The sequence below is a fragment of the Calliopsis andreniformis genome, chromosome 9 (genome assembly GCF_051401765.1).
Source record: "Calliopsis andreniformis isolate RMS-2024a chromosome 9, iyCalAndr_principal, whole genome shotgun sequence".
NCBI classification, from domain to species: domain Eukaryota; kingdom Metazoa; phylum Arthropoda; class Insecta; order Hymenoptera; family Andrenidae; genus Calliopsis; species Calliopsis andreniformis.
The window spans coordinates 4,755,024-4,780,318 of NC_135070.1; the positions used below are offsets into that span (position 1 = coordinate 4,755,024).

The 25,295-nt window shown below is 36.1% G+C and overlaps 1 protein-coding gene across 1 annotated transcript in view; it reads right to left on the bottom strand.

Annotated features, from left to right (window-relative positions):
- LOC143183509 (U-scoloptoxin(05)-Sm1a) overlaps positions 1 to 21,901 on the bottom strand; it is a 155,373-nt gene extending 133,472 nt beyond the window's left edge. The window contains exon 1 of the mRNA XM_076385057.1: positions 21,344 to 21,901. Coding sequence (XP_076241172.1) covers positions 21,344 to 21,404 — 61 coding nt within the window. The 5' untranslated portion in view covers positions 21,405 to 21,901. The remainder of the gene's footprint in view (positions 1 to 21,343) is intronic.
- Positions 21,902 to 25,295: the final 3,394 nt, after the last annotated feature.

Sequence of the window (25,295 nt, forward strand, 5' to 3'; positions counted from 1 at the left end):
AAAGGGAAAGAGATCGAAGAGGACGAACGGGCTGGCGAGTAAGCTCCAAAATTAAACGGAAATTACTTTAAGCTAATGGGTCAGCATCGAACTGCCGTGACGTAGGGATCAGCCTGCGTCCCTGATTTTCCATTTTCGTTCGTCACTATCGCGTCCACCAGGTTCGTCCACTGCTGCCCTCTCATCGCTCGCTACCTCTTTTAACTATTAAACCCGAAGAGTGGATCAAGTGGATAAGTGATCTCGGCGGAGAAATGCTGAAGTCAACATCTGATTGGTAATTGAATTAATGGGGACGATAAGGTTTGCATTGCCAGGGTGGAGGAATATTTTCCCGACGATTTCGTATTTTTGATTCGAGAATATCGGGGTAGACCGCGCTTGTTCCATCGGTGATTTGTTCCAGTCATTAAAATAAATTCGACGGGACGTCAACGATCGAAGAAGTGGATTGAGGAGTCCTGCTCTCGGGGTAGGGTAATAAAATAATTTATTACGAGGGAATCGAAAACAAATTTGTCAGCGGGCGATCCCACTCGGCGAAATTGGAGAGCAATCACGAAATGATAGGGTGGGCAACGTAAACGATCCGTAGGGCAAGTTTTTTCCTTCGTTTTGTTCGTATTCAACGGTTCTGATCGTTGCCGCAAACCTTACACGAAAATCTTCCTCTTAGGAATCAGTGTATACGGGATTTAAAAGCTTTCCCAATCATTAAATGGAGGTAAACTCTATACACGGCACTTTGAATATCCTGATTTAGGATGGATCATTTCCCATTGATGTACTTTACTATTGACGATATTGTCAGAATCTCTGATACAGTAAAAGGGTGATCAGTTGGCTGAGCTCGAAAACAGTTTGATACGTCAACGATTAGTCGATTAATTATCTGAGCATTAACGGTGTAATAACTCTGGTAGTAAGATCTCTGATTTTGTGTACATCTGATTGGAAGGAAGGGATCTTCCTGTGTAATCAATCTCTGTGTAATTGGAAAATTATAAGGTAGAACTCTCGTTAAGCAATGCACTGTTTCTGGAAGTTTATGGAATGCACTGTTTATGGATCATGTTAGCGTAGAAGTAGTGAAATTCATATCTTGGTATTCTGATTTTAGAATTACTAGATGTAGAGATGTCAATATTGAAACACAGATCCTCATTAAATTATGGATACAAAATAAATATTTTCGTAAATATAATTAAAAATATAGAATTCAAAATAGAATTTTATTTTATTTTCTAATAATTATAACATGTATTTCGCTCATTTTGTATAATTTCGCTCTGCATATTCTATACTTTAGAGCTACTATACTGCAAGTCCTTTTTTGTTACTTTTCAGGAGAGCCAAAACAAAAATACGATTACTCATTTCTTAACATAGTATTTGGTATAATTTATACTACTTTTCTTTCTCAATTCCTGTTACTCCAATAAAATAAAAAAAAAAAAAAAAAAAAAAACAGTACAATCTTGTAATAAACTTAATTTTGAAAAAAATGAATTTAAATTAGTCTAACTCTCAGGTAGAGTATTATAGCGTAAATTTATATATGTATATGTATAAACTTAAATGTTTCATAAATATAAAGGGTGTATCGAAAATCATCGTACGAGCCAAAAGGGAAAATTGTCTCGTGCAACAGTGAGTCGAAAATGTAAAATAACAAGTTTTGATGCAACGATATTCGAGTCTGACACAGGTCAAGTCGAATCGGATCAGGATTCTGAAAGACTGCAATGTTGACGTATTCGAAACTGGATTCGTGTCAACCAGTAGACAGGTTGGGATACCAAAAGTTTATAATCTCATGAATATGATTCTTCATTTTTCGGTAGGGTTTTATAAAATTTCACGTTCAGAAGCGTTTTTGTATTTTGTGCTATACTAAAATGTGATTTGAAGAAGTATCGTATTTATATGATCAGAAATTTTCGGGGTCAGACTCGTCCCAGCTAGACCATAGACCAACTTGAATCCATCTTCGGATTTTCGAAAACACCGGATATTGCAAGCTTTCAGGATCTTGCGAAAAATTCTCGACCCAAATCCAGCTTTATGTACCTGAAATCACGTGCATCCGTCCATTACAGACTTTCAGAGTCTCGACTCATCCCGAGAAACATTCTCGATCTAACCCGAACTCGTAATCTCAAATACACACATCTCTCATATATTCACAGTCTATTCACCACCAAATGAATATCTGGAGATTAAGTTAATTGATTTACTTATACACTTAAATTAATTTGAACGTTTTCAAATAATTTTTAAAAATAATAAGGTCTATGTAAATGATATTAGTATCTGAATCTGTAAATTGAAAGAACGAATTTTAATTAAGAATATTTCAAGCAAAATTTCCAGCGTATTACGGAATAAATATTACTCTTGTAGACAAGATACATGATTTTGCTTTTTATTCAGTGAACATGGTTTATTATTTATGAACCAGTAACATTTATATTCGTATTAATATATCACTAAACTTCATGTTATCTGTTACATGTGAAACCTTAATTAACTTGGTTATACGGTTGCAGCGAATAATTTCGTTACATCATAACAAATTTGTCTGCGCAGAAAGTCTACTTCGCTAGTTGTAACTTTTTACTATTTTTGTTCCAGAGTAATTAAATATTACTTTGTGAGGTGTTAATTAATTCTAGGCTAAACTATACGAAATATTTAGGAAATTCACAATTTTCCAATTTATACTTTTAAAAGAAGTTTATACAATGTCCTATTTATGGAGCGAAAATTTGCATAGCGAAATTAAGCCCCCCTACCTCCATTAGAAAAAGATTATTTAAACACTATGAATACATACGTATATATAGAATAAGTATAGAGGGTGCTTCCTTTAATTAGAAACTGTGGAATATTTCATGATGTACTGGTGTGATAAAAACAATGATCTTACAAAAATTGTTTGGTATAAAAGACTTTTTAGTAGATATAGTGGAGGTTTTTAAATCAAATTACTCTTTTTAAACAGAAACTAATATCATTTACTTAATGCACAATGGCATTTGCTCAAGCGAATTCAACAAAATTTCATATGTGATAATTTATTGCAGTACAGATCTAGAAACGCGTAAATTCTTCAGAAGTCAGACAAACACGAATTGCTCTTAGAAATATGAAGTGTCATTCAAGACAGTATAAGTAGACAAAGTTAATTAGTATTTACCTTATCTAATTAAAACAACAAGAAGACTTCGATGATTTTGAATGATGTCCACCATTCTGTGTGTGAAGGTATCATTTAGTAGATAAACACAATACGGTCGAAAAGGAACATAGCTGACAGTAATCTCTCACTCATTAAGTGGTTGATAATTGTTAACAAAACTTATCGATCAATGGTCACGTTAAGACTCAATGAGGCTTCATACATCATCAAAGTGCAATAATCAAGGTTACATTTATAGGGATATTTAGTAACCCTAACATAAGGAGAGTTAAAGAGTTTGATCTTTCTTCCCAGCAAAGAATTTACGCGTTTCTAGATCTGTACTTACTTCCTAAATGTGAAACCACAAAGTGTAGAATCTAAGAAATCTGTACTTAGAATCAATCAAGCTAGAACGTTTAGACTATAAACAGGTAAACTTTGAAGATCTACATGCAGACAGATTAAACCCAGAAGCTTCAGATTCACAAGGATCATAACGCACGAAACCCCGAATCTAAACTCATTAAACCTCAAACATCCCCATTCACCAACACTAAGCCTTCAAGATCTACTCAGAGAATGTCTAAACACAATACATTCAGACGGACTAAACCCCAGGATACATAAACCTCCAATCACCAAATCCAAGAAACGTCGACACAGAAACGCCACGCCCAAGACATCTCGTCTTAGAAGCCCTCAATCTAGTAGGACCACATCCACGAATCCTAAACCTAGGAAGGCCAAAGCCACGCGAAGTAGCTCCGAGATCTCCAAACAATTCCAATTACAATTCCGTTTTACTGCGCTGTAGCTACTGAAGGCTGCCATTTGGCTCGATCCAATATGCATAAAACCTGACGAATCGAAGTCGAAGGGAAACGTATTGCCGGCATTTACGACGAGATGTCGGCCATCGAGGAACGCACGAGACGAATCTCGCGAAAGTGGGACGCCAGGCGTTTCGAGCGTGATCGAACTTTCGCGTTTCGGGACAGCCACCTTTCCCAGTCGCCGAAAGTTTTTAAGCCCCAGCAAGGCCTGTCGATACGTATCCCAGCGTTGGAGCAGATTCCGCGACTCATTGCTCAGTCTGAAAGAGTTTAACCGTGACAAGAGCGCAGGATGCGCCGAAGAAAAGAGGGACGAGAGCAAACATTCTTCCCAGGGCTGAATATACGACATGCGCGCGACCTTCTTGACGCTGTTCCTCTGTAAAGCCGGAAAATAATACCCCGCGCGACGCAAAAGCCTCTCTTGGCCCGCGACTGGGCGAAAGGGGAACACTGGTGACGTCGCTGAATGGTTCGCTTATCAAACACACGTAAATGTTACGTTTATGGCACGGCATTCACCCCATTTGCGTAACAAACGGGACGAAAATAACCTCGAGAGACCTGGGACTCGAGCAGCGTTTTTTGTCCCCTAAAGGGGAGCCACTACTGTTTGCCCTCTGATTCTACTTATTTCGCCTGTAAACTCGCTAATATTTCTACCCAGGCCGCCCTCATGCGATTGTGCAACGCTTAATCATCTCGTACATTGCTTTCGGGGTGCCCTTGCAACGCCCAAGACTTTGCTAGAGAATTCGTTGCCTTTTTGAAAAGTGGCGATACGCACACATGTGCGCCCTATCGTCAATAAGGTCTAGAAGTTCACAGACCACTGCTTTTGAGCGAAGGCAGGCAACCAGTCCCGACTTTTCGCGGAACCCACGAGCTTTGATTGCTTAAGTCTGCCTCGCGAGTCAGATGTTTTGACCGTGAAGAGGTCTGAGAAGTTCCCGTCTGGTAATTTCGACGAGTCAAATCCCTGGTTGTGCAGATATTCTCGGTCAGGCAATTCGTTGATGTACGACGCTGTCCAATTACTGAAAATTTACCTCGAGCCAAGGAAATGGGGTCTAGACGATCTTCGATTGGCTCGATTACTCGCAAACTTCTACAGATTCTTTGGTTTCTACAAGTCACAGATGGAGGGAAATTTAGGGGCGAATCTAGACGTCAAAATGAGATGGAAATTAAAAATGAGAAAATTACATTTGACTATGGTCGTCTCTAATAAAATATAAACTAAGAAATAATTTTGTTATTCAAGTTTACTTACTAACATATAAAATTAAAAAAATTATTACACCTTCCATACCAAATTTTCTTTCTCAAATTATTTCAATCTAAAGACACAGAAATATGGACAAGTACCCTATGCACCAACTTCCCAAGAAAGCAAACTAGTTCTTCATTTCTTTCATAAAGAAAATTAACAACACTGTAGGTAATTAGTATTTATCTATCTCAAACATACTGGTAAAAATTATAAAAACTGTATATGAAAGTAACTTACTAAGTCTGATGCGGTAGTGCCATATCGCAATTTTACTGGTTTTTACTGTTGTCTTATTTTACCATTTACAGTTACCTCTGAAATTTTTCGCCATCTGTAACCAAACCTTGTGTACCTATGGTGACATCGAATAAACAGAGGGAATAAATATACACAGTAATCCCAAGCAAATATTTTTTCGCCTCAGACTAGAATCACCAAACATTAAAAACATGAAAGATAACAATTACAATTTCGATTAAATAATAACGCTAAGAATGCTACCATTCAATTTGCCAAATTTCAAAAAGATTTTACCAATATTCTTAAATACTTGTAATTAACATATAAAATCTAAATTATAATTTTGTTATTTAAACTATTCTGATGACACAATGATCAACACTATAAAACAAAATTTTATCACTGAACCTGAAGTAAACAAAGTGATATAGTAAATTATTTAAGAGATGATTACTTTCATTCCTGAACTACTGAACTCCTAATGAAAAACTCAAAGATCGTTGAAATGTCGTCAATAATATGCTAAACGTTATTTAGAAGTCGCTCATACTTGTGAAAGATTGACTATTAATCACACGCTTCGACGATAGAGTAAAACCATTTACAAGAAAGGAAGTAGATCAGATTGACTTCTGAAAGGGTCATCTTTCACTCTTCGTTTTACTTTGACGTCTAGGATCAGCGTTAAATTTATTTCCTCCTATAGCAGAACGTCCTGCGCATCCTTACGCAGAAGCCCCAATATCTATAGATGTTTCCAGAGCGTATCAGGCCTTTTCGCGTCACGAGCAGGCAGTATTTTCAATCGCTTTCGCGCGACTGCCACCTCGGAGCGCTCTGCGATAAGCGGAGATCTTCGATTCGAGTGCATTCTCTCGCATCTCAATCCGCTATTTGCGTCGAGACGACGAGCGGTATTTGTAACCAGCTCAATTTCGCGCGACCCTCGCTTTCCAAGCCGCGAAGGAAGAATCCCGCGTCGCGGCGAGCCAATTTCGCATACGAATGTTACCCTCCCTACGAGCGGCGTACAAAAGTTGCCTTGAAATACGGGGAAAAATGGCTGCAATTTGAGAGGGAGCGCGGCTCTCGAAGTACAAATGGTGATCGACGTCCCCTTTCGAGGCGCCGAGTTCTTTTGCTCATTGTGCGCGGTGTTAGGGAATTACGGTTATTTTAACTGTAATGAGATACTTAAGAGGGAACATAGGAGGGTGAAGTAATGATTGATAGGCCGAATTTGGGAGGAAGCCAGAATTCACATGGCCTCATCGTGATATTAAATTAGGGTTATTAGGATTATGGTAATCAGCTGAATTTCTGAAGTATAGTAATTCATGGATTTGTTCGTATGTATTTGGAATAATAATTTATTAGGATGTATCGTGCTACTGTATGGAGTGCTGCCGTGTATTTCCTCTTCTATTTTCACTTATTATGTTCGAAACTCTTTCCTAGTTTCCTTCATTTTAATATGGCAAGTAAAATATTCTTTTGTAAGAAAATTCATAAGTCTTTGTACAGTACATCAATATTATATGAATACTATTTGGTGCTAGGTTAATATTGGCTATTGCTACAATCCGTTCAGTTATCTCTAATTCGTCGAGCACAGTTATGTATGCAGAAACGAGGAAGACATTTCCAACAGTACTTGTAATATAATAAACTAAAATGAAAGTAATAAATTTCTAATTCGATTTTCTTAAAAACAAAACCTCGGATGAAATAACTGAATGCGAAATGCTTTCTTCATTGTTTTCGAAGAATTACCCCTTGGTCGGTTGTACTACAATTTTCCACTCAATCTGTATATGAGTGACACGGTATAATATTCCCAATAAGATGTTAATCTAATTTTTATAGCAAGAAATCGAAGACATTCTAATTGACAGATTTATACTTCGGTAACCACATTCCTTAGTAAAGAATATTTAATGAAACACTGTCCGTCTTCATTATTTCCAACATCTAAAATATTGACATTTTCTAGAAATTCTGTTTGCCCAAACACCATTTCGTTATTTCTTCTGACCAACTTTCGACATTTTCTGTCGAGTATGTTTGAACAAGCACTGACATTTTCTACTGATCACGACCAACGAAAAGCATCACTTTTCTACGGAGCACGTCCGACCTAATGCCATCACTTTCTACTGATTACGTTTGATCAAACCTCGCGGCGCTTCTGTCGGTTACGTCTGACCAAGCACAACCACGTTCTACTTGTTACGCTTGACCAACCGCCTTGAAATTCCTGTTAAAAACGTCTGACTAGATACGTCTACATTCTACTGATTACATTCGACCCTGTACTATTCCATTCTACTTGATGCACTTAATGCTTCGACCTATACCAGTTAGTTGGTGCCCGAGGGTATTGTGCTATGAATATGTACTGCTGCGATGTGGAACTTCTTAATCAAGGACACGAGTCAACTCGTCGTGGGAAAATACCTCTGTATCTAGCGAAATGACCTCACTTCCCAAGAATATTTTTTAAAGAGCAGGATAAGAATATGATATACATACGGTAAAAAAATATGAAATGCTACAGTTTTGAACTATACATCTAATTGAAAATTAAATATGAAGATTACAATATAGTTCTACAACAGTAGTTGCCATTCATTGTTATTCTTCTATTTACAGATTTTTGTTTGGGACCCAGTGGAAAGCTTTCACGTGTACTAATTAAGGTAAAATTTACTTCAATTAATTTTCTAGTTTTGAAATAATACAAAAAATAACTTGTTCTATGTATAACAATTGCAGATTCAATAAATCAGTGAAATTTGGAGGTAAATTGCGTTTTGAAGGGTGGCATAATAACGAAAAGTAAAATGGCAAATTTTTAGTAATGAAGGCATTAAATATTTTAATATGACGATATTATGTGATTGAAAATATTGAATAATATTATAATAATATTATGAGATATTTACATACCTTGGGTGAACTGTATTCATTGTTTATTATGCCAAATTCATTAGCTGATAGTGATTACAGATTTAATTATTATAAAATTAAGTAAATTATGAATATAATATTAATTAACACTTTTACGAGGCTATATGTATAACTCATTTTTCTAATACTGTCTTGTATTCATACTTACATTTCTATTTTATTCAATTTAACCTTAATTTAGTAGAAGTAAAAAATTCAAAAGTTCACAACACTTACATTTATATAGTACATTTGACATTAAATTTCCTAAAATTATTTTCTTAATTATTTCATTTATAAGTATTCTGAGACTACCCAGATCAACCAATAGAATGGATACCTCATATATCTACTTTTGCCTGTACTAACACTTGTACAATACGAGAGTTACATGTAGCATTTGCTATGAATGAAATAATGTAAACTGTGGATATGTATTTGTTCAAGCAATGACCCAGTTATCAAACTACAATTATCTAATACAGTCTCCCTTACGAAATGAAAACTCAACTTTCACTAAAACTATATAAAATGGTTTGTACAATCTCTGTATAAACAATTATTATATCCGCAGCTCTTAAATCGTATTATTCCCATTTCACAGTAAATAATAAAAATACTATACTCCCAATTCTTCACTTCAATATGCTATATTCCTTTATCGCAAAATTAAATTTCAAAGCTAACCATTAAAAACCCCCAGCAGAGTGTCGCCCAAGAACAAAGACTGAATTATCCATTACCATTTCATCGCTCCTCTGCGCCAGTTCATCGCGCGCAGATGAAAAAGTCCAATTTACAGTACACCAAGACGGAACGACCCATCAAGAAATGCGTAAACTGCACGCCAATTGACGTCTCGCCTCCCGTCTTTAAATTCAACAGCATTCGCGGGACAAGAAAGCAATTCAAACTTAGGGAGACTCAAGTGGCTCATAAAAGGCAAATCGTCGCGGTTAATGAGACACCGTGGCGTTAGAATCAAACTTCTGTACTAACCGATCGTCGAATACCAACTCAAGGAATGAAAGAGGGAACCGAGTAACCATATACTCGAGCAAACTCTCTGGAACGGTTTCTCTGGACGAAGATGGCGATTTATGGTTTATCCCTTGGGAAAAGCCCCTATTGTGTCTTCGAATGGAAGTTTCGCTGGCAAATGATAATAACTGGAAAGCTGTGCCCCGTGAGTAAAACTCCTGAGGAATATCGGAAAGACAAAAGGGTGGATGAATCTTTATGATTGCTCTCGATTCGGTGAAACACAAGAGTCTCCGTGGTCTCGGGGAAGTTTCTAGCGCCGACCGAATTCACGGGTCAGAAAGAATGCTACGGAGAGGACAAGGGCTGCTTGCAGCAACGGTATAAACGCGTAAAACTTCTGGCCGGTTTGCTCTGCGAAGGAAGCTGGATAACCGCGAAACTATCTACCTCGGCCATGTTAAATTCCAGCCTTTCGGGAACCTTATCTGACGGGGAACTTTCTGCCTCCTGTTATGCGCTCGTTGCAACTATTTGTCGGGTTATTCCTGTGTTTTATTCGAAGAATTGCTGGGTATTGTGGCCCTGATAGGAAACTATGTCTCTGGAAAAATATGACTCAATGTTCTGACGAGGAGTGCTCAAATATAGGACTCATTGTATATGAAATCTTCACTGACTTATAATCTGGAGTAGTGGTTTAGGACATATTAAAAACTAAAGAACTTTACTTTTAAAAAGTTAAATATTTTCAAGTACTCGAATTTACCAATTTTTTAATATTGACAATTTTCAAATTTTTTAACCAAGAAATGTTGAGGTTTTTCAACTTTTAAATATTTAATATTTAGAATCCTTGACTTGTTAGCTGTTCTAAGTTTCTCAGTTTTAAACAGGTATTCGAATTTTCGAATTTCCAAGTAAATATTTAAATTTTCACGCATTTCAATTCCTAAGTTCCTCATTCAATTTAAAATTTTTCAATCTTCTCTATGAAATATTTGCATTTAGACGTTTGGAACAGTTTCAACTAAATATTAATATCTATTAAACTATTCGTCATATTGTCCTAAACAGAAGTGTCACTTTGCATGAAAAAAGGCTTATGATTTATATTACAATAAAATTCGAGTGAGTAATAAATACTGCATTTAGTCTGCTGAATATCTATAATCTGTCAAATAGCCAACAAAAAGTTTTAAACAAAGTACTTAATCCTTCGAGTATTATATCATCCATACAGAGATAACAATGTTACTTATATGACTATGAATATATTAACTTACACGCTTCTGAATTGAATTCAACCTTCTGGCTGCAATGGTGTAATCTTTAAATACACCTCTTTTATCTTAACATTGCTGTACGCTAACACAGAACATGTGTAGCTTAATAGAATTTCAGTATTAAATTTTATTATATCTGAAAGAGGTGAATCCTAAGAAAGAGTGTAAAATTGTAACATTAGCATACTGTTAAAACAATCTCGTACTCCAGAAAATTTTCCAGCTAATTCATCGACACATTATTACAAAAAAAATAATTCAATATTATACAGAAATTGAATATTCTTTAATTTCCCTCTCATTTTTAATAATCTTTATTTCTTCAACCTTTATTTTATTTAATTTATCCTTCAAATTCACGTAGATTTCTACTGCACTCTATGGAAATAAAAAATCACTATCTACTCCGATTCTAAGAGAATAGATTCACGAGTCCAAATTGGCCATAGATCTTCTGTTCAGTATAACGAGCATTACAAAGCCTACAAATTTTTCAGCATACTGTATATTAAGCCAGTATCATCTGTTCACATCGGCCCCAATCAGGAATCACGTTCGCTCAATCTTTGAACACAATCGTTGGCGCCTGATAAACTCGATAGTCCGATTCACGAATGGTCCGCCGCTAATCATCGAATTCACGAAATTATAATTTATGACCGAATGGTATCTGTCCATCGATCCACCCCGTGTATTCTCGTCCTATCGATAAACGATAGCGAGCAAACGGCTCCATAATATAACTGATCCTCGAATTGGCCGCGTATGCACGCGTTCGGATACTGCTCGCTCGTTCGGCTGCCATATTTCCTGCGTTTCGTGGTTTCCCCTCGGTTCGTCGTCACATTGTTCGACTCTAGTTGCTCGTGACGATGCCACGGTCCCGCGAATGCGTCGATAACCTTCCTCTAGCTATTATTTCGTTCGAATTTCGGGCCATTATCAGGGCATCGCGAGTAGAAAGGATGCGATGAAAGGGGACAAGATCTGGGGACGAAATTGCTAGCTGATGACAGGAGAGATAATGCATTGTTAGAGAATTCAAGGTATAGGCAGTCGGTATGTAGGAGGCTATAAAAGTTGAAGAAATTTCAGGGGTTGTTTGTGGAGCGCCATTTTAAATAGACAATACTTCAAAGAATACTGAGCACGTATTACATCTCTATGAGAAAAGTCTTGAATCTGAAATTTGTAATTGTTATTTAATAGCATGGAGTTGCTTTTTTAATTCTAAAGAGTAGAGTGTTAAATAAGCTTCATTAATTGAGCAAGCAAATAGAAATTTTTTATTGTTTTCAACTCCTAATAGTTTCTTTAGAAAAGTGCAATATAGGGTGAGACACGTACCTTGAACTATTTCAATTACACCGTAAATAGTAATTTTAATTAAGAATGTTTAAGATAGGAGTTAAATGGTTACACAGGTGGTATAGTTTGATACAATTAGTTTTTATGTAAACATATATGCGCAATGGAAATTATGAAGGTCAAATTAATTTTCTTAAATGGAGTCACATTTCTTGTTGCATTTTGTGATGCAGTCCGTAATTCTTTATAAAAAGTATTTACATATTTATGTTAACAAAACATTAGTTTAGTAGCTATTTTAACTGTAAATATGCGAGTTGACATGATTCGAAACGGTACATCTCCAAAAGTAATAATTACAGTGAAAATGATTTCAGATGAAACCTGTGTGGTTCGAAGAAGAGCAAATAGCGAGGTATTTGATTTATTCTTATCACCTGTATTTTTTGAAACTTCAAGGTGATATTCAATTTTTTAAACTGAGTGAACATTTCTTTTGCATATTTAAAATTGTAATATCTCCCAAAGTAAGGACCTTTAACACATAAATAGATTCACACTTTTTTATGCAGAATTACGAGTTGCATCACAAACTGTTACGAAAAATACATGATTCCATTCAAAACAATTGACTTGACATTCATATGGCCTTTAATTATGTCCACCTATGCCTCCCTCGTAGCTATTCAACTTCTGAAACATTTATCACTAAAATCACTATTTACGGTATAATCAAAGTATTTCCAGTTACGTGCTCCACCCTGTATTTATATTCAGAATCTTCGAATTTTCAATCTTCAAATATCTAAATGTTCAAATTATGAAATACGATAATTTTTAAATATTTAAATGATAAATATGCACATTTTTAAGTTTTTAAATTATTAAGTATTCAAATTTTCGAATGCTGTTCAAGTTTTCAATTTTCAGAATTTCTTTCAAATTTTCAATACTTTCACTTTCAATATAAAAATTCAAATGTCAAATTTAAGGTTAAAAATTTAACAACCTTTGGTGAACAAATCCATAAATCATCGTAATTTCTGAATAAATGTTTAACGTTTTACACTCAAGTGCAACTGAAAGATTGTCAGAAATTGGCGATACTTCTCTTGAAAAATAAAATAGCCTATGAGAGTTTTTTGTAGGTTTCGTGAGAGAACATTTCTATGAAAAATGGAGTTTACAGATAATAAAAGAATAATATTCTATACTAATATGTATTTTGTTTCCAGGCAAAGTTTAAAAATAATTGTATTCATATCTTTCAATATTCTACGCTAAAAAGCAAGTATAAAAACTCATTACTAGCTGCTCGATACACTGAACTCGCAGCATTGCGTGTACAAAGACTTAATATACCTTGGACACAGGAGGATCAAATTGAAAAAATGATATCGAATAAATACGCACCAGCGTGTTTTAAATTATAATTTAAAAAACATATATGTAGCTTATGTTGAATTCTTGGATGGAACTACCATTCAGAAATGAAGCACTGTGGATACTATTCTACCCACGCACGAAGTACATAAAAACACGATATTTGTGAATGACGAAACGTAGAATTCACTCTAATTTTAAAACTAACAGATACAGGATATGATATAATATGTAACGAATTGCCCCTTAGTATTACCATCAAATTTTATTTAGTAATTTCCCTGCACAAACGTCCATCGAAGTTCACAATGAAATTCAGGTCAACGTAGGGAACCAATCATTTCATTATGAAGCTCTTTTCAGATCCTTCCTGGCACCCCGAATCGACCTTTCATCGAAATTAACCACGTCGAAAGCGCGCCAGGAAAGAGGCGATATCGAACGGTCTGGCCCGACCGTGTGCATATTTTTTCACCCCTCCTAGCCATACTGACGGCGTGACACGGGCTTGAAAATATTATATCCTACGTGCTGTAACCCTCTTTGAGAGGCAAATGTAAATATGGTAACGAGGAAACGTGCGATCCAATTCCCTGAATTTCGCACGGTGCCAAACAGATCGATCTTGGTGATCCCTTTGGCAAGTCATTCGGAGAAGGGATACCTCGTAAAAAAATTCAGAAACTGTATATACAGTCATATTACTACCTTCTATGTTTCCTAAGACGTTACATAAACCTAGAAGAACGAGAAAGTTATACAAGTTAGGGAATTTTTTTTAACTATGAATGATGAAACTGCTGCAAATGTTTTTTTTCTAGAATATACATCTTTTAATTATATTATCCTAAATTTTCGTGAGGAAATATTATTAACTAAAGAGAATATTGCCACTGATAGAAGACGTATTTCTTTTTCAAGCATTTGCTGGTGAATGTTTCCTAGCTCAAACAATGCATCTGAAAGCAAATATCTGAATGAATATTAAGAGTAGGTGAAATTTAGGAGCTCTTGACAATCTCCCAATTTTAATTTAACATTTCATTACCAAATGTTGTCTGTGTGAAGTTGAAATATGGAATTCTCATGGCAAAATCGTCCTTTTTGTTAATTATTAAGAAATTGGAAATAGACTTGCAAATTTGAAGTGAATCGGTCAATCCATTCTTGAGATGTGATATTCACCGCATTTGAAAATCGTGTTTCGAGAAAATCACGTTTAAAGTTTTAAATAAGTACGGTTTCTTGCATATAATTAGCAGCGTTCAACCGCGTGACTCTGTGTCGTATAGAGCTGTATAACTTTGTTAATTTTCTAAATATAAATATGAAATATTCAGGACACATTCTTAAAATCTAAAGCCTTCCAAATACGTAAAAAACGAAAAATCAATTAAGCAAGAACATGGGATATAAATATTTTACCCTTTGTTCGTTATGTTAACGAGTATCTTTCTTGAAACAATTATTACTAAGATTTACCTTAATTACACCCTTATATAAGGTATTTGAAAAGTGGCAGAACAAGTGGGTAGATAGTGATCCTACGTGCAAAAATGAATCGAAAAAAAGAATAATATTCTTTCGAGAAATCAAGCTGGAAAACTGGTCAAGTGCACGTGCATTCGACTTGTATAACCTACCCAGACGTGTTCAGTATGAATATCAGCAGAGCGTCAACGCTTATTTTTTTATATGCAGGTGTTGCCACTGCATTGGCACATGGCAATAAATTTTAAAATAAGTGTATTAATGTATACGCTGGAATAATTGGAAATCATATCATAGACAATAAAAGATTTAAAACTTTAAACGTCAATACTTTAAAAAATAAAGATATGTGACTTACGTCGTTTTCCTTTACAGTCACAGATAAATTACAACTAGTTTCAGCCGTCACTAATTACAAAATCTCCAATCAGAAAATTGAGGGCAGTAGGTAATAGAAGTGAAAGGATCCTATTGAAATGACCCTTGGTACTGCTCAGACATCCAGGAAAGGGAATAATTCCCGTATATAGTCGGACTTCCGAGAATGTCTGATCATAAAGAAGACCATACTACTTACTGGCTATCTAACCAGAAATGGCCATCCCAGCAAATCGCTACCACTTCAATTATCGCTTTCAATATTCTCTGCTGCCTTTATTTTTGAATCGCCACTTTTGTAAATGCAATAGTAATACCCACATGCTTCTCAAATACATTTTAATGCAAAGGAATTTACTCTTCTATTCTCAAGATCCTGTTTCATCTCCCATAATATCAAATAAAATAATTTCTTAAAATTTGTCTGCTTTAAACATATTTCACGAAGAACTCAATTGACACTAGAAATCAGAATTACAGAGCGTCCAAACAACGAATCGAACCAAAAAGCACGTTTTCTTGCAGCGCTTCAAAGGAACTACCGTGTCCAATGAAACGATCCTTTGTAAGAGGATACCTACATCGTCGATACCCGGGATAGAGGATGCCTGAGAGAAGAGGGAAAGGACAGTCGATAGAGATGTATATTGTACCTATGTGTCAACATCCTGCGATCAGATTTCCATAGTTGTCGTCTCGCCTTTACAACGAAACATAACGAAGGCAATAAAATGGTAAAAATTCGCGAGGATCATAACTCACCTATTTACAACATCATATTTCTTTATTATCCATCTTTGAATGCAGGAAACCTGGGGATTAGACTTCAACACTGTTCTAAGTTCATGTTGAGATAATCGAGACGAAAGTCGAATTTTGAGCTGAATATACTTAAGTCTGACAGCCTGGCGCATCTCAGCTATTGGGGAATGTTCTGCAGAAAATAAATATGCTCTCGATCCTCGACAATATTCGTACAATCCCACGAAAGCTGAAAATCGCTATTAACACTTGTAACGAGGCTCAAGGGGCGTCTGTGAACGTGCCTCCAGACCTCTATCGCGACTGTACTGCGAAAACCGAAGTATTTTATACTCGAGTCTTAAACGATCGAGTCCCCTTCTAATCCTGCTTTGCAAATTACCGCGCTTAAAGCTTACCGCTGAAAATCGTGCCTTTAAACTACACCGCAAGCCGCCTCACCCACAGTAATCCCATCCACCGAAAGCGTTTTACCGAAATCCATTCTGTGTATCAGCCACTGCGCTGGCGGGCGCAAGATGGATTATTTAAGACGAAACAACGAACCAGACAGCGATGAATCGCTGGATTCATTGTTCAATGGCTGCTTCGTGGAAACACAGAGCGAAATTTCAACCCTCTCAACAGCATCGACGAGATTCTACCATTCAGTTTATGCAAGTGTGGAGGGTGCGTATTCTCTGATGATGGATCCCGCAATTAATTCTTTTGGAAGTTTTCCATTCAATGGGCGAGGACTGATTGATCGAGTTTTGTTCGACTGAGAAACGTGCGCGAAGGTGAGGGGTTTGGAAGAAACAGGTCACCTTGATATTTTATCTTTGGTTGATGACGCGAAAAAGAATGCATCCGCGCAGAAAGGATGGTTTCGCGAGGACAATGTGGTTCAAGAAAAAGTAGCTTTCCAGGTCATTTTTCTTTGAGATCGGGGCGGGATAAAAAATATCGGCATGTTTCTTAAACGCTTCTTTGGGAGCGCTTTGGGAAGGGCGTGTGTATTGGAGCAGTCTAACGTTGCAACAGGAAAAAATGGAAGGTGTAGAACCTGGAACGTGAGCGAATTATCGATGAAGTTCATAGTTTAAACTGAGTTGGTTTGCGCGGTTTTAAATATTGTAAGCTATCAGTTTCTAAATGAAACATGTAACTTAAAAAATTCAAGTACAAAACGAACTGTATCTCAGAGTTGTTATACTTCTTTGACACCTACACTTCATGAAGTAGAATTAAAAAAAATGCAATAGTAAATATTTTTTATAATAAACCAGGGCTCCATTTTTTGGAAAAGAAATATTTGTCATTTTAAATTCACCACTCTGTCTGTTTAATACGTCACAGCTATCTACATTCTAAAGTACACAGAAACTCTTAGAAAAATTTAAATCTCGCACAACACGTTCCACTTTGCTCCAAACACCAATGCTTCTCAGTCTGTGCTCTAGGTATCACCACCAATAAAAACAATCCTTCATTTTCGTACAGCAGAGACCTACCGAAGCGCGAGTCGTCTTTTGATACGATTTTCTCGCGGTAAGATCAAAATGAAAATCGTAAATACGCTCACAAGGACGACTTACTCAGCGATGGGAATCGTCAAATTTCATTTTACGAGATCTCGTTGCATTCCCTTGTTCGTTGCTCGGTCCACGGCCGAGCATCTCGTCTTTTTCCACTCGAACGTCACTCATAATCCAGGAACGTCAGTGTTTCCCCGACAAAGGTTCGATCGTCCGTGTAATTTCTACTGTTCCTTCTCTACCCTTCACCGCCTTGTCCCCTCTCGTGATAGACCCCGTTTCGCTATGTGGGACAGCCGAAAATTTGGTTAGAACCGCCCCACCCGCTGCGCTGTTAATTCGATTAGATCGTAAACTTCAGCGCGGCATAATGCTATTTATTAGCGAGCAGCAGAACACTGTGATTCGTCGACGCGTTTTGGGAATCATCATCACGACGTTTCGAGTCCTCTCTCGAGGAGATCCAACGCTAAGAATGTACTTTTATTAAGCGTATCCCAAAAAATAGCGTATCTTTGAAATTTTGCAGCAGGAAAACTATTCGAGTGACTGACTTAAATTTTCACGCATTAGTTTATACATGTCGTATTATACTGCACAATATTTTTCGTACAAGAATATTAAACAATAACGAAGTTATAGCTTGCTGTGTAAGAGTTAAAAGAAACAATGTTTAGCAGAATTGTGGTATATCCAGTGACATGAATCGAAAAAATCGAACATATAATTAATCTACACGGTCAAAGCTAAAGTATGAATTAGAATATTTGAGATACCTTAACATTAACATACTTTTTTCATACGTTCAAGCTGAACATTTTCAAGAGAAAATTGATACATTTTATTTAATGTGCTACTATTTTAGCAGCTTTTAATATTTTTCAAAAATTTTAATTCACACTCTAGCTCTCGCCGTGTAAATTAATTATATGTCTGTTTTTTTGTTTCAGATTACTGAGTACTCAGCAATCCTGTCAAACGTAAAGGCAATTTCGTTATTATTTAGTATTTTTGTATGACAAAAATTGTTCAATATGATACGACACGTATAAACTCATGCGTGAAAATTTAAATCAATCACTCGAATTGTTTTCCTTCTACGAAATTCTAAAGATATACTATGTTTTTTGCTATCTACATGGTACAACTCCCTTCACGAATTTAATTCTTGACATAATATGGCAGAATTACTGTCATTCCATTCTAAACAATAATTAATAGTAGACAAAAAATTTAAAGCTTTTAGGTTCATTATTAAATATGCGTAAATCAGTCACTGCTATGTTATACAACAATTTAAGTATTATAAGTAAAGTAATATAAATGCTACGAGCCTACTATACCAGTTAAGAATCAATTTTACTGGGTTCTGACATTAAATCTGAATATGTTTAACGAATTTCTTTATTTAATCTATCCCAATTCGATCATTCCTTTCTTTCTTATCTTCAGGACTTGTTTCCTTCTCACACGTTTGTTTATTTTTCCCTATACGTCTTGCTTTCATATCTCCTTATATCCTGTCAACTTTTTGGCTCGAAATAAGTTCCAAGTTTGGAATGTTCATCTATTCATTAAGAAATTGGCTGCTATTCAAGATAACTCTGGTCCACTGTAATGACGCATATGAATATGTAAGAGATGATTCTACCTCAAACAGTACAGAAATGGGCAAATTAACACTTTATCAACTGCCCGAGTTACGGCCGACTTTTAAATGCTGGCCTCTATTTAGTGCCTGCGTTAATTTTAGTTTTAGGCAGTGCAGAATTGTATGAAGCTTTTTCAGGGGATACAAATTAAAGTACTTCCTAGCTTGCGATTTTTCTGTAGCTGCACGCACTGGACTTAATTCAAATATGTAAGAAAATAAAATATAAGAAAGAAATGATTAGCTACTCAAAAATTCTAAAACTTCTCCTTTTCACCAATCTCCCAATTCGATGATATAACAATAGCTGCTGCAATATTTGAAAACTGATTTATATCACGAGTGTAGATATGTACGAGTATAGAGAAAGCTAGCAACGTGTTACAAGATAGATAGATCGACCATAGTAACTCTGAATACATTAATACAGGGTTGAAATAGTGGGTATTTAAAGTGTTCCATTTGAAAAGCATCACAATTTGCTTTCAACACCGAACAAATAAAACCTCCCTCGCCGACCATTAAAAATAAAATGTATTATAACCCGTAGATCTATTAAAGTTTTCATCAAGGAAGAGTTGAAAACACATTCATGACACTTGAACGATAATCCAAAGTCGTAAAGTTTTCCTTTGTTCAATTACTATTTTACGGGACGCAGTGACTTCGAATGGCCCGTAAACCGATTCCTAGAGGCTACTAGGGATCGAACTTTACGCTTTCACGGAAATTCGCAGCGTCGAGCGAAACGACCTACCCCAAAGTCGTGGGGGAATGATCGCGAACAATGAATCGCCCTAATTGGACGCTTGACGGTACTTGATTAAGAACTGCTCGACGTTTCAACGTTGAATCTCTGGAAAAGCTCCTCTCTAGCAGCCTCTGAGGAGCTCGAAAGCACGTTGAAAAGCGTATGAAATCTTTCGAAAGCAAAGCGGTGAAGTTACACCCTGAATCAACGGAAGTCGAAGGCACGAGTCACTTCCAAGCGGCTTTAGCGCGACGAGAATCAAACCACGAAAGACTGCCCTATAAATGTGAATATTCAGTAACAATTCTTGTCAGTTTACCCCATAAGTAACTTTTAGAAGCTATTTTATGCATAGAGTAGTTAATAATTGAGATTATTTTCGATACTTCTAAGATGGAGATACTTTTAGGGTATTTATGCTCCTTTTTATGTCTTTGTGATGTACTGATGGTAGGTTCTAGGCACTTATGTGTTATGGTAATATGCGACTATGCTTCAAGTAATAGATAAAATAAGATAGATAATACTGTTTTTACGATTTCTACGCCATTGAAGATCTTTTATATTGTTAAGTATAGATATATTATAGATATTAATAAAAATTGAATATCACTACACATATTAACGAAATAATCGAAATAATGATGATTTTTGAACTCATAGTCACAAGGAACATGTTTTCTTAGTAATCCGTGTTTTATGTTTCTGTAATAAACTAATTTTTGAGGATATCGTAGCATAGCCAAAGCGAAACGCTTTTAAAAAGGGTATAAACAAGCATATTTTAAGAATCGAAAAAAAGTATTAACCAATAAAATTAGAAACATCTAAAAATGTTAAAAAATAACATACACTTAAACAATTTTTCTTTACGCGATTATTAATAAATTCTAAGTTGTGATATACATTTAGTTCCACTTTTCATTTAAGTTTGATGTCATGTCCTCCTCAACAATTGTCTAACTTTCCAAGATAATTCAAGAAATTACGATATTTATGAGACAACCACGTATGATCAATCTCCACATTCAATTCCAAGAAACTCGAATTTTCATATTTAAAAAAAGGTGAACTACAAGCACAAAAATTTCGAATTTTCCATAAATCGAGACCAACCAAAAATACGCGACACAAGTCCCATAGCATAATAATTTCGTCACAAATTCCGTCCTCTCTAGCCGAGGTCCGCGTAATTATCAACACCACTGCTTCGATCAAGCGATCCACTTATTCCCATTAATCCCACGACATACAGATGCAAAGGGAGCACATAGAACCAGAAAAAAATCCGCGCAAGCACGCTCCGTCTCCGCGCTTTCGACCCCCGTATCGTGCGTAAGCGACAGATAAACTCACCGATGCAGACGAGGAGCGCCACGAAGAGAATCGGCGGGAAAGCTCTCGAGGACGAAAACATCCTGGCACCGGTAGCGAGCTCGTACTGCGAGGGGAACACCGTCAGTTCGGGGTCCTTCGAGCGAGGGTACTTCCGGGCAGGAGCCGCCCAGAGGGGCGGGACCAACGAAGCCCCGCGAAACGGAAAACAGAAGAGGAAAAGGCACTTGCTCGCGGTGCACGGTCTTCTCCCTTTTCTCGTTCCCCTTGCTCTTCGATCTGCTTTATCCCGTCGATTAAAACTCGGCCTCCTCTCCTCTTCGTTCACGGGCGATCGCGAGATCAGCGATCCAGCGCCGAGATCCCTCGAGAGTCTCTCTCCTCCTCGTACCACCGACTCTGTTCCCTTTTAATTTCTCTCTCCAAGATTTTTTTCCACCGTCCTCTCGCGCGTCGTCTTCCCTTCGCGTTTGCCTCGAGGGAACGACGAAGACCGTTTCGGTGACTTCGATGGCACTGCGAGGGGGCGAGCGGGCGAACGAAATCGGTCGCGGGGACGTTTGGTTCCAGGCCCACGTAAAGGCGCGTTCTAACCCGTACGTCTGGTGCAGCGCCGCCGTCGGACTGAGTTTCCACGTTACGCTGCAGCAGTGGCGACGCGCCGCGTCGTCGCACGCGCCCCGTCTTCCGCACCTGTGCGCGCCCCCCTCGATTTTCGGCCGTGCCTGACTGCCTGCCTGCGTGCGTGGCTGCGCTCGAAATACACCCCGATACGCCATCCCCTACCCCTCTGGCATCCTTCGCCGACAGATTTCCTTCTCTGTTGCTTCCGGTTTCCGACTGGAAAGAAGGAAATCGGGAGGATTGAGTCTGGAAGGCGGAAGCTGTTCAAACTGAGCCCATGGATTCCTAGAGCCGCTGGGAGGGATGTTGACGAAGCTTATGATTTCGTTCTGAGTGCTTCGTTTTGCGTGCAGTTTGGATATGGAGCTTCGAAGGGGGTTATTTAAAGAGTGCGCGAGGATTGTTGAATCATTTTTATGAGATTCTGTAGGTTGAAATTTATCAAGGTGGTCATAATGATTAATATACCCATATAGCACAGAGAGATATCTTAAAAGTGTCTTAATTCTCGTATGACGAATGCATGGTCACTTTGAGTTTAAATACAGTCCAAGATGTCAAAAGTATAATAAGTTTATTTGTAAGAATTGTACAAAAAATACACTTCTTTTCATGTATGTATCTGGTGTACAGAAAATTAAAAAATAGTAAAATTTGTAATATTTAAAATGTGCTTTTCTTATAATTCCTTCCCAAAACTAGTCCGCAATATAAATTCTATTATCGATCAAAATGGCCCTGCAATTCATTGAAAACCATTCGCCTTTTATGTTTGAAACGTCTGAAGTTATAAATCAGTATGTCTTTAGGACGCCTTAAATAACATTTATGAGACATCTTAAATAGGTCCAAATTACGTCTACAGGACGACCAGATAAAAAACAGGCATTTTCAAGACGTCTAAAAGCGTAAGTCTTTAAGACATCTATGTAATGTGTGTTTAATACGTCTTATGGACGTAAATTTCGAAAGTCTTTAAGACGTATATTGTTGGATATTTTTAAATGTCCAAATTATGTCGTAAAATGTCTTCAAGACACCGTGTGCTATCTGGATAAGCATTTAGTATAATCATAGTGTGGATATGGATTTTTCAGTAGGGATTATTTAGGGAGTGTATTAAGATTGCTGAACAATTTTTATAAGATTTTGTAAGATTTTATGAGAGATTTATCAAGGTGATCGCAGCGACTAATATAGCTATTTAATACAGTCGTAATTTGAATATGAAATTATGAATGGAAATTGTTTAAAATTTAGAGAGAATATTAGAATTGTTGAATTTGTTTAGGTTTTGTAGATTTCTGTGGGAAATAAATTAAGGTGGTCGTAATAACACATGATTTATATGATATACCTATAAGATCTCATTTTTTTAAAGATATTCTGAAGTCTTCAGTTAATGCTGAATGAAAGTGGAAGAAAGTATTTTGCATCGATTACATTAAAATTCTATTTAGAATTAGAGGTGAACTCACTAGAACTTTTCTATACGTTCGTAATTTTCATCGCCTGGTTGCAAAGTATAATATTATATTAGATGCATAAATTAATTCCGTGTCTTCAGATTTAACTGTTGTTAACAAAAAACATTAATATTTTCCTATCTCATAGCAATTATAATAAAATGCCACCTTTATTTACGTTATTTCATACGAATTACTAGCTCAATAATAAATGTTACGAGACTCATGAATATAATTTGAATTTTCTATAATAAAGCAGGTAATTAATTAATGTATTTAGTACTAAGCATTTGTGACTTTAATGATAAAGACATTCAAAATAAGAATCCAGCTTTTCATTTGTCGACAAAAATTTAAGAATTAATAGCATCGCTTCTTAGAAATAGCTTCATTTTCGGTACTGAAAATTATTATAAATTTTATGAAATAAGTTTCGTGATCTATGTTATGAAAACTATCTATTATAAAAAAATAAAATATAGAACGATAGTATTCTGTTTTAGTGAGTTCGAGCGATTAATTGACTTTGTTCTAATTATAGAGGACACATTTCCCGGAACTAACTCATTAACTCTAGAGGAAATCTGGGTAACATGGACAAGTGGAGAACGTAGTAACTATTATTCAAATGCTGCAATTGCGGAGGATAAATGTTCTTATACAATTACTGATTATATTATAATAGAAATCTAAGGAAATAATAAAGTTCTTACCTGTGGTATACAGTCGAATTAAGTACAGAACATTTATGATTATGCAAAAAAGAATTTTCCTATAACTCTTCAATTAAAAGCCTTATTATATATTGAAAATGGAAAATAAAAAAGAAATAATTAAACAAACTAGTATGTTTTCTATATTTATTAAAGTGCATGTTCATCTGTACTGCCTTCTGAAAACAATTTGCGTAAAGTAATTAGAATTCTTTATTTCTGATAAAAATACTGTAAAAAGAATTAATACTATTGTAGTTCTCAATCTCGACATCTTTTATTTCTCGATAAATTTTTTATCGCAGTATATTAGTTCGCGTTAGTGTGTCTCGAAAAATAGTGTACGCATTAAAGCATTTATGCTTTACCTGTACTACTGTATACATTGAGTGGTTTTTGCAAACAGCTTATATTGAGAAGTTAATATTCCGTGCTTAATATGTTTTTGTTTTAATTATCGATAAGATCTCTATCATGTTTTCCGTTTCAAACTAGCGCATTTTGAACAAACTATATGAGCTTCGTAAACTTTACTCGATACACATTTGTCTATAATTAACGCACGGTTTTCCGTTAACCGTTGACAATACTATACACGGGTCAGGTAGTCATGTAATATTCAGCGATGCCTCTGTAATATTTTATCTAACAAAGTTACTTAATTATCATTTTATCGACTCCCCTCGGAGTTCCCTGGTTATCGTGTTATTCAATGGGGAGCGTATCACAGCATCTACCTACTAATACATAAAGTTTTATCAAATAACAATGATTACAGCAATTGTTAAAGCAAGGGATTTTTACCCACTTCCGATAGAGGTACTCAACTTTTACGTAATTTTAATTACAAATTTCTTCTCAATAACAAGAAGTAATATTTTATCATATTTGATCGCAAAAGGAAACTCTAATTTATTTTTGAAATAGTAACCGAAAATAGGTATGCAAATACAGATAAATCCCTTCTCGGATGTTTCAAATAAAAAGATTGACTAGATCATATAAATTTGAATCTCATAAATATGGTAATAATTTGTTAGGTACACAGGGACATGAAATCTCTCGCTACCAAAATATTTTTCAGCTAATTCTGTAGTAAGTACAACATTAAAACAATTTTTACCCTCTATTACTAGATATGCTAGCAATATTCAAAAATCAAAAGTATAC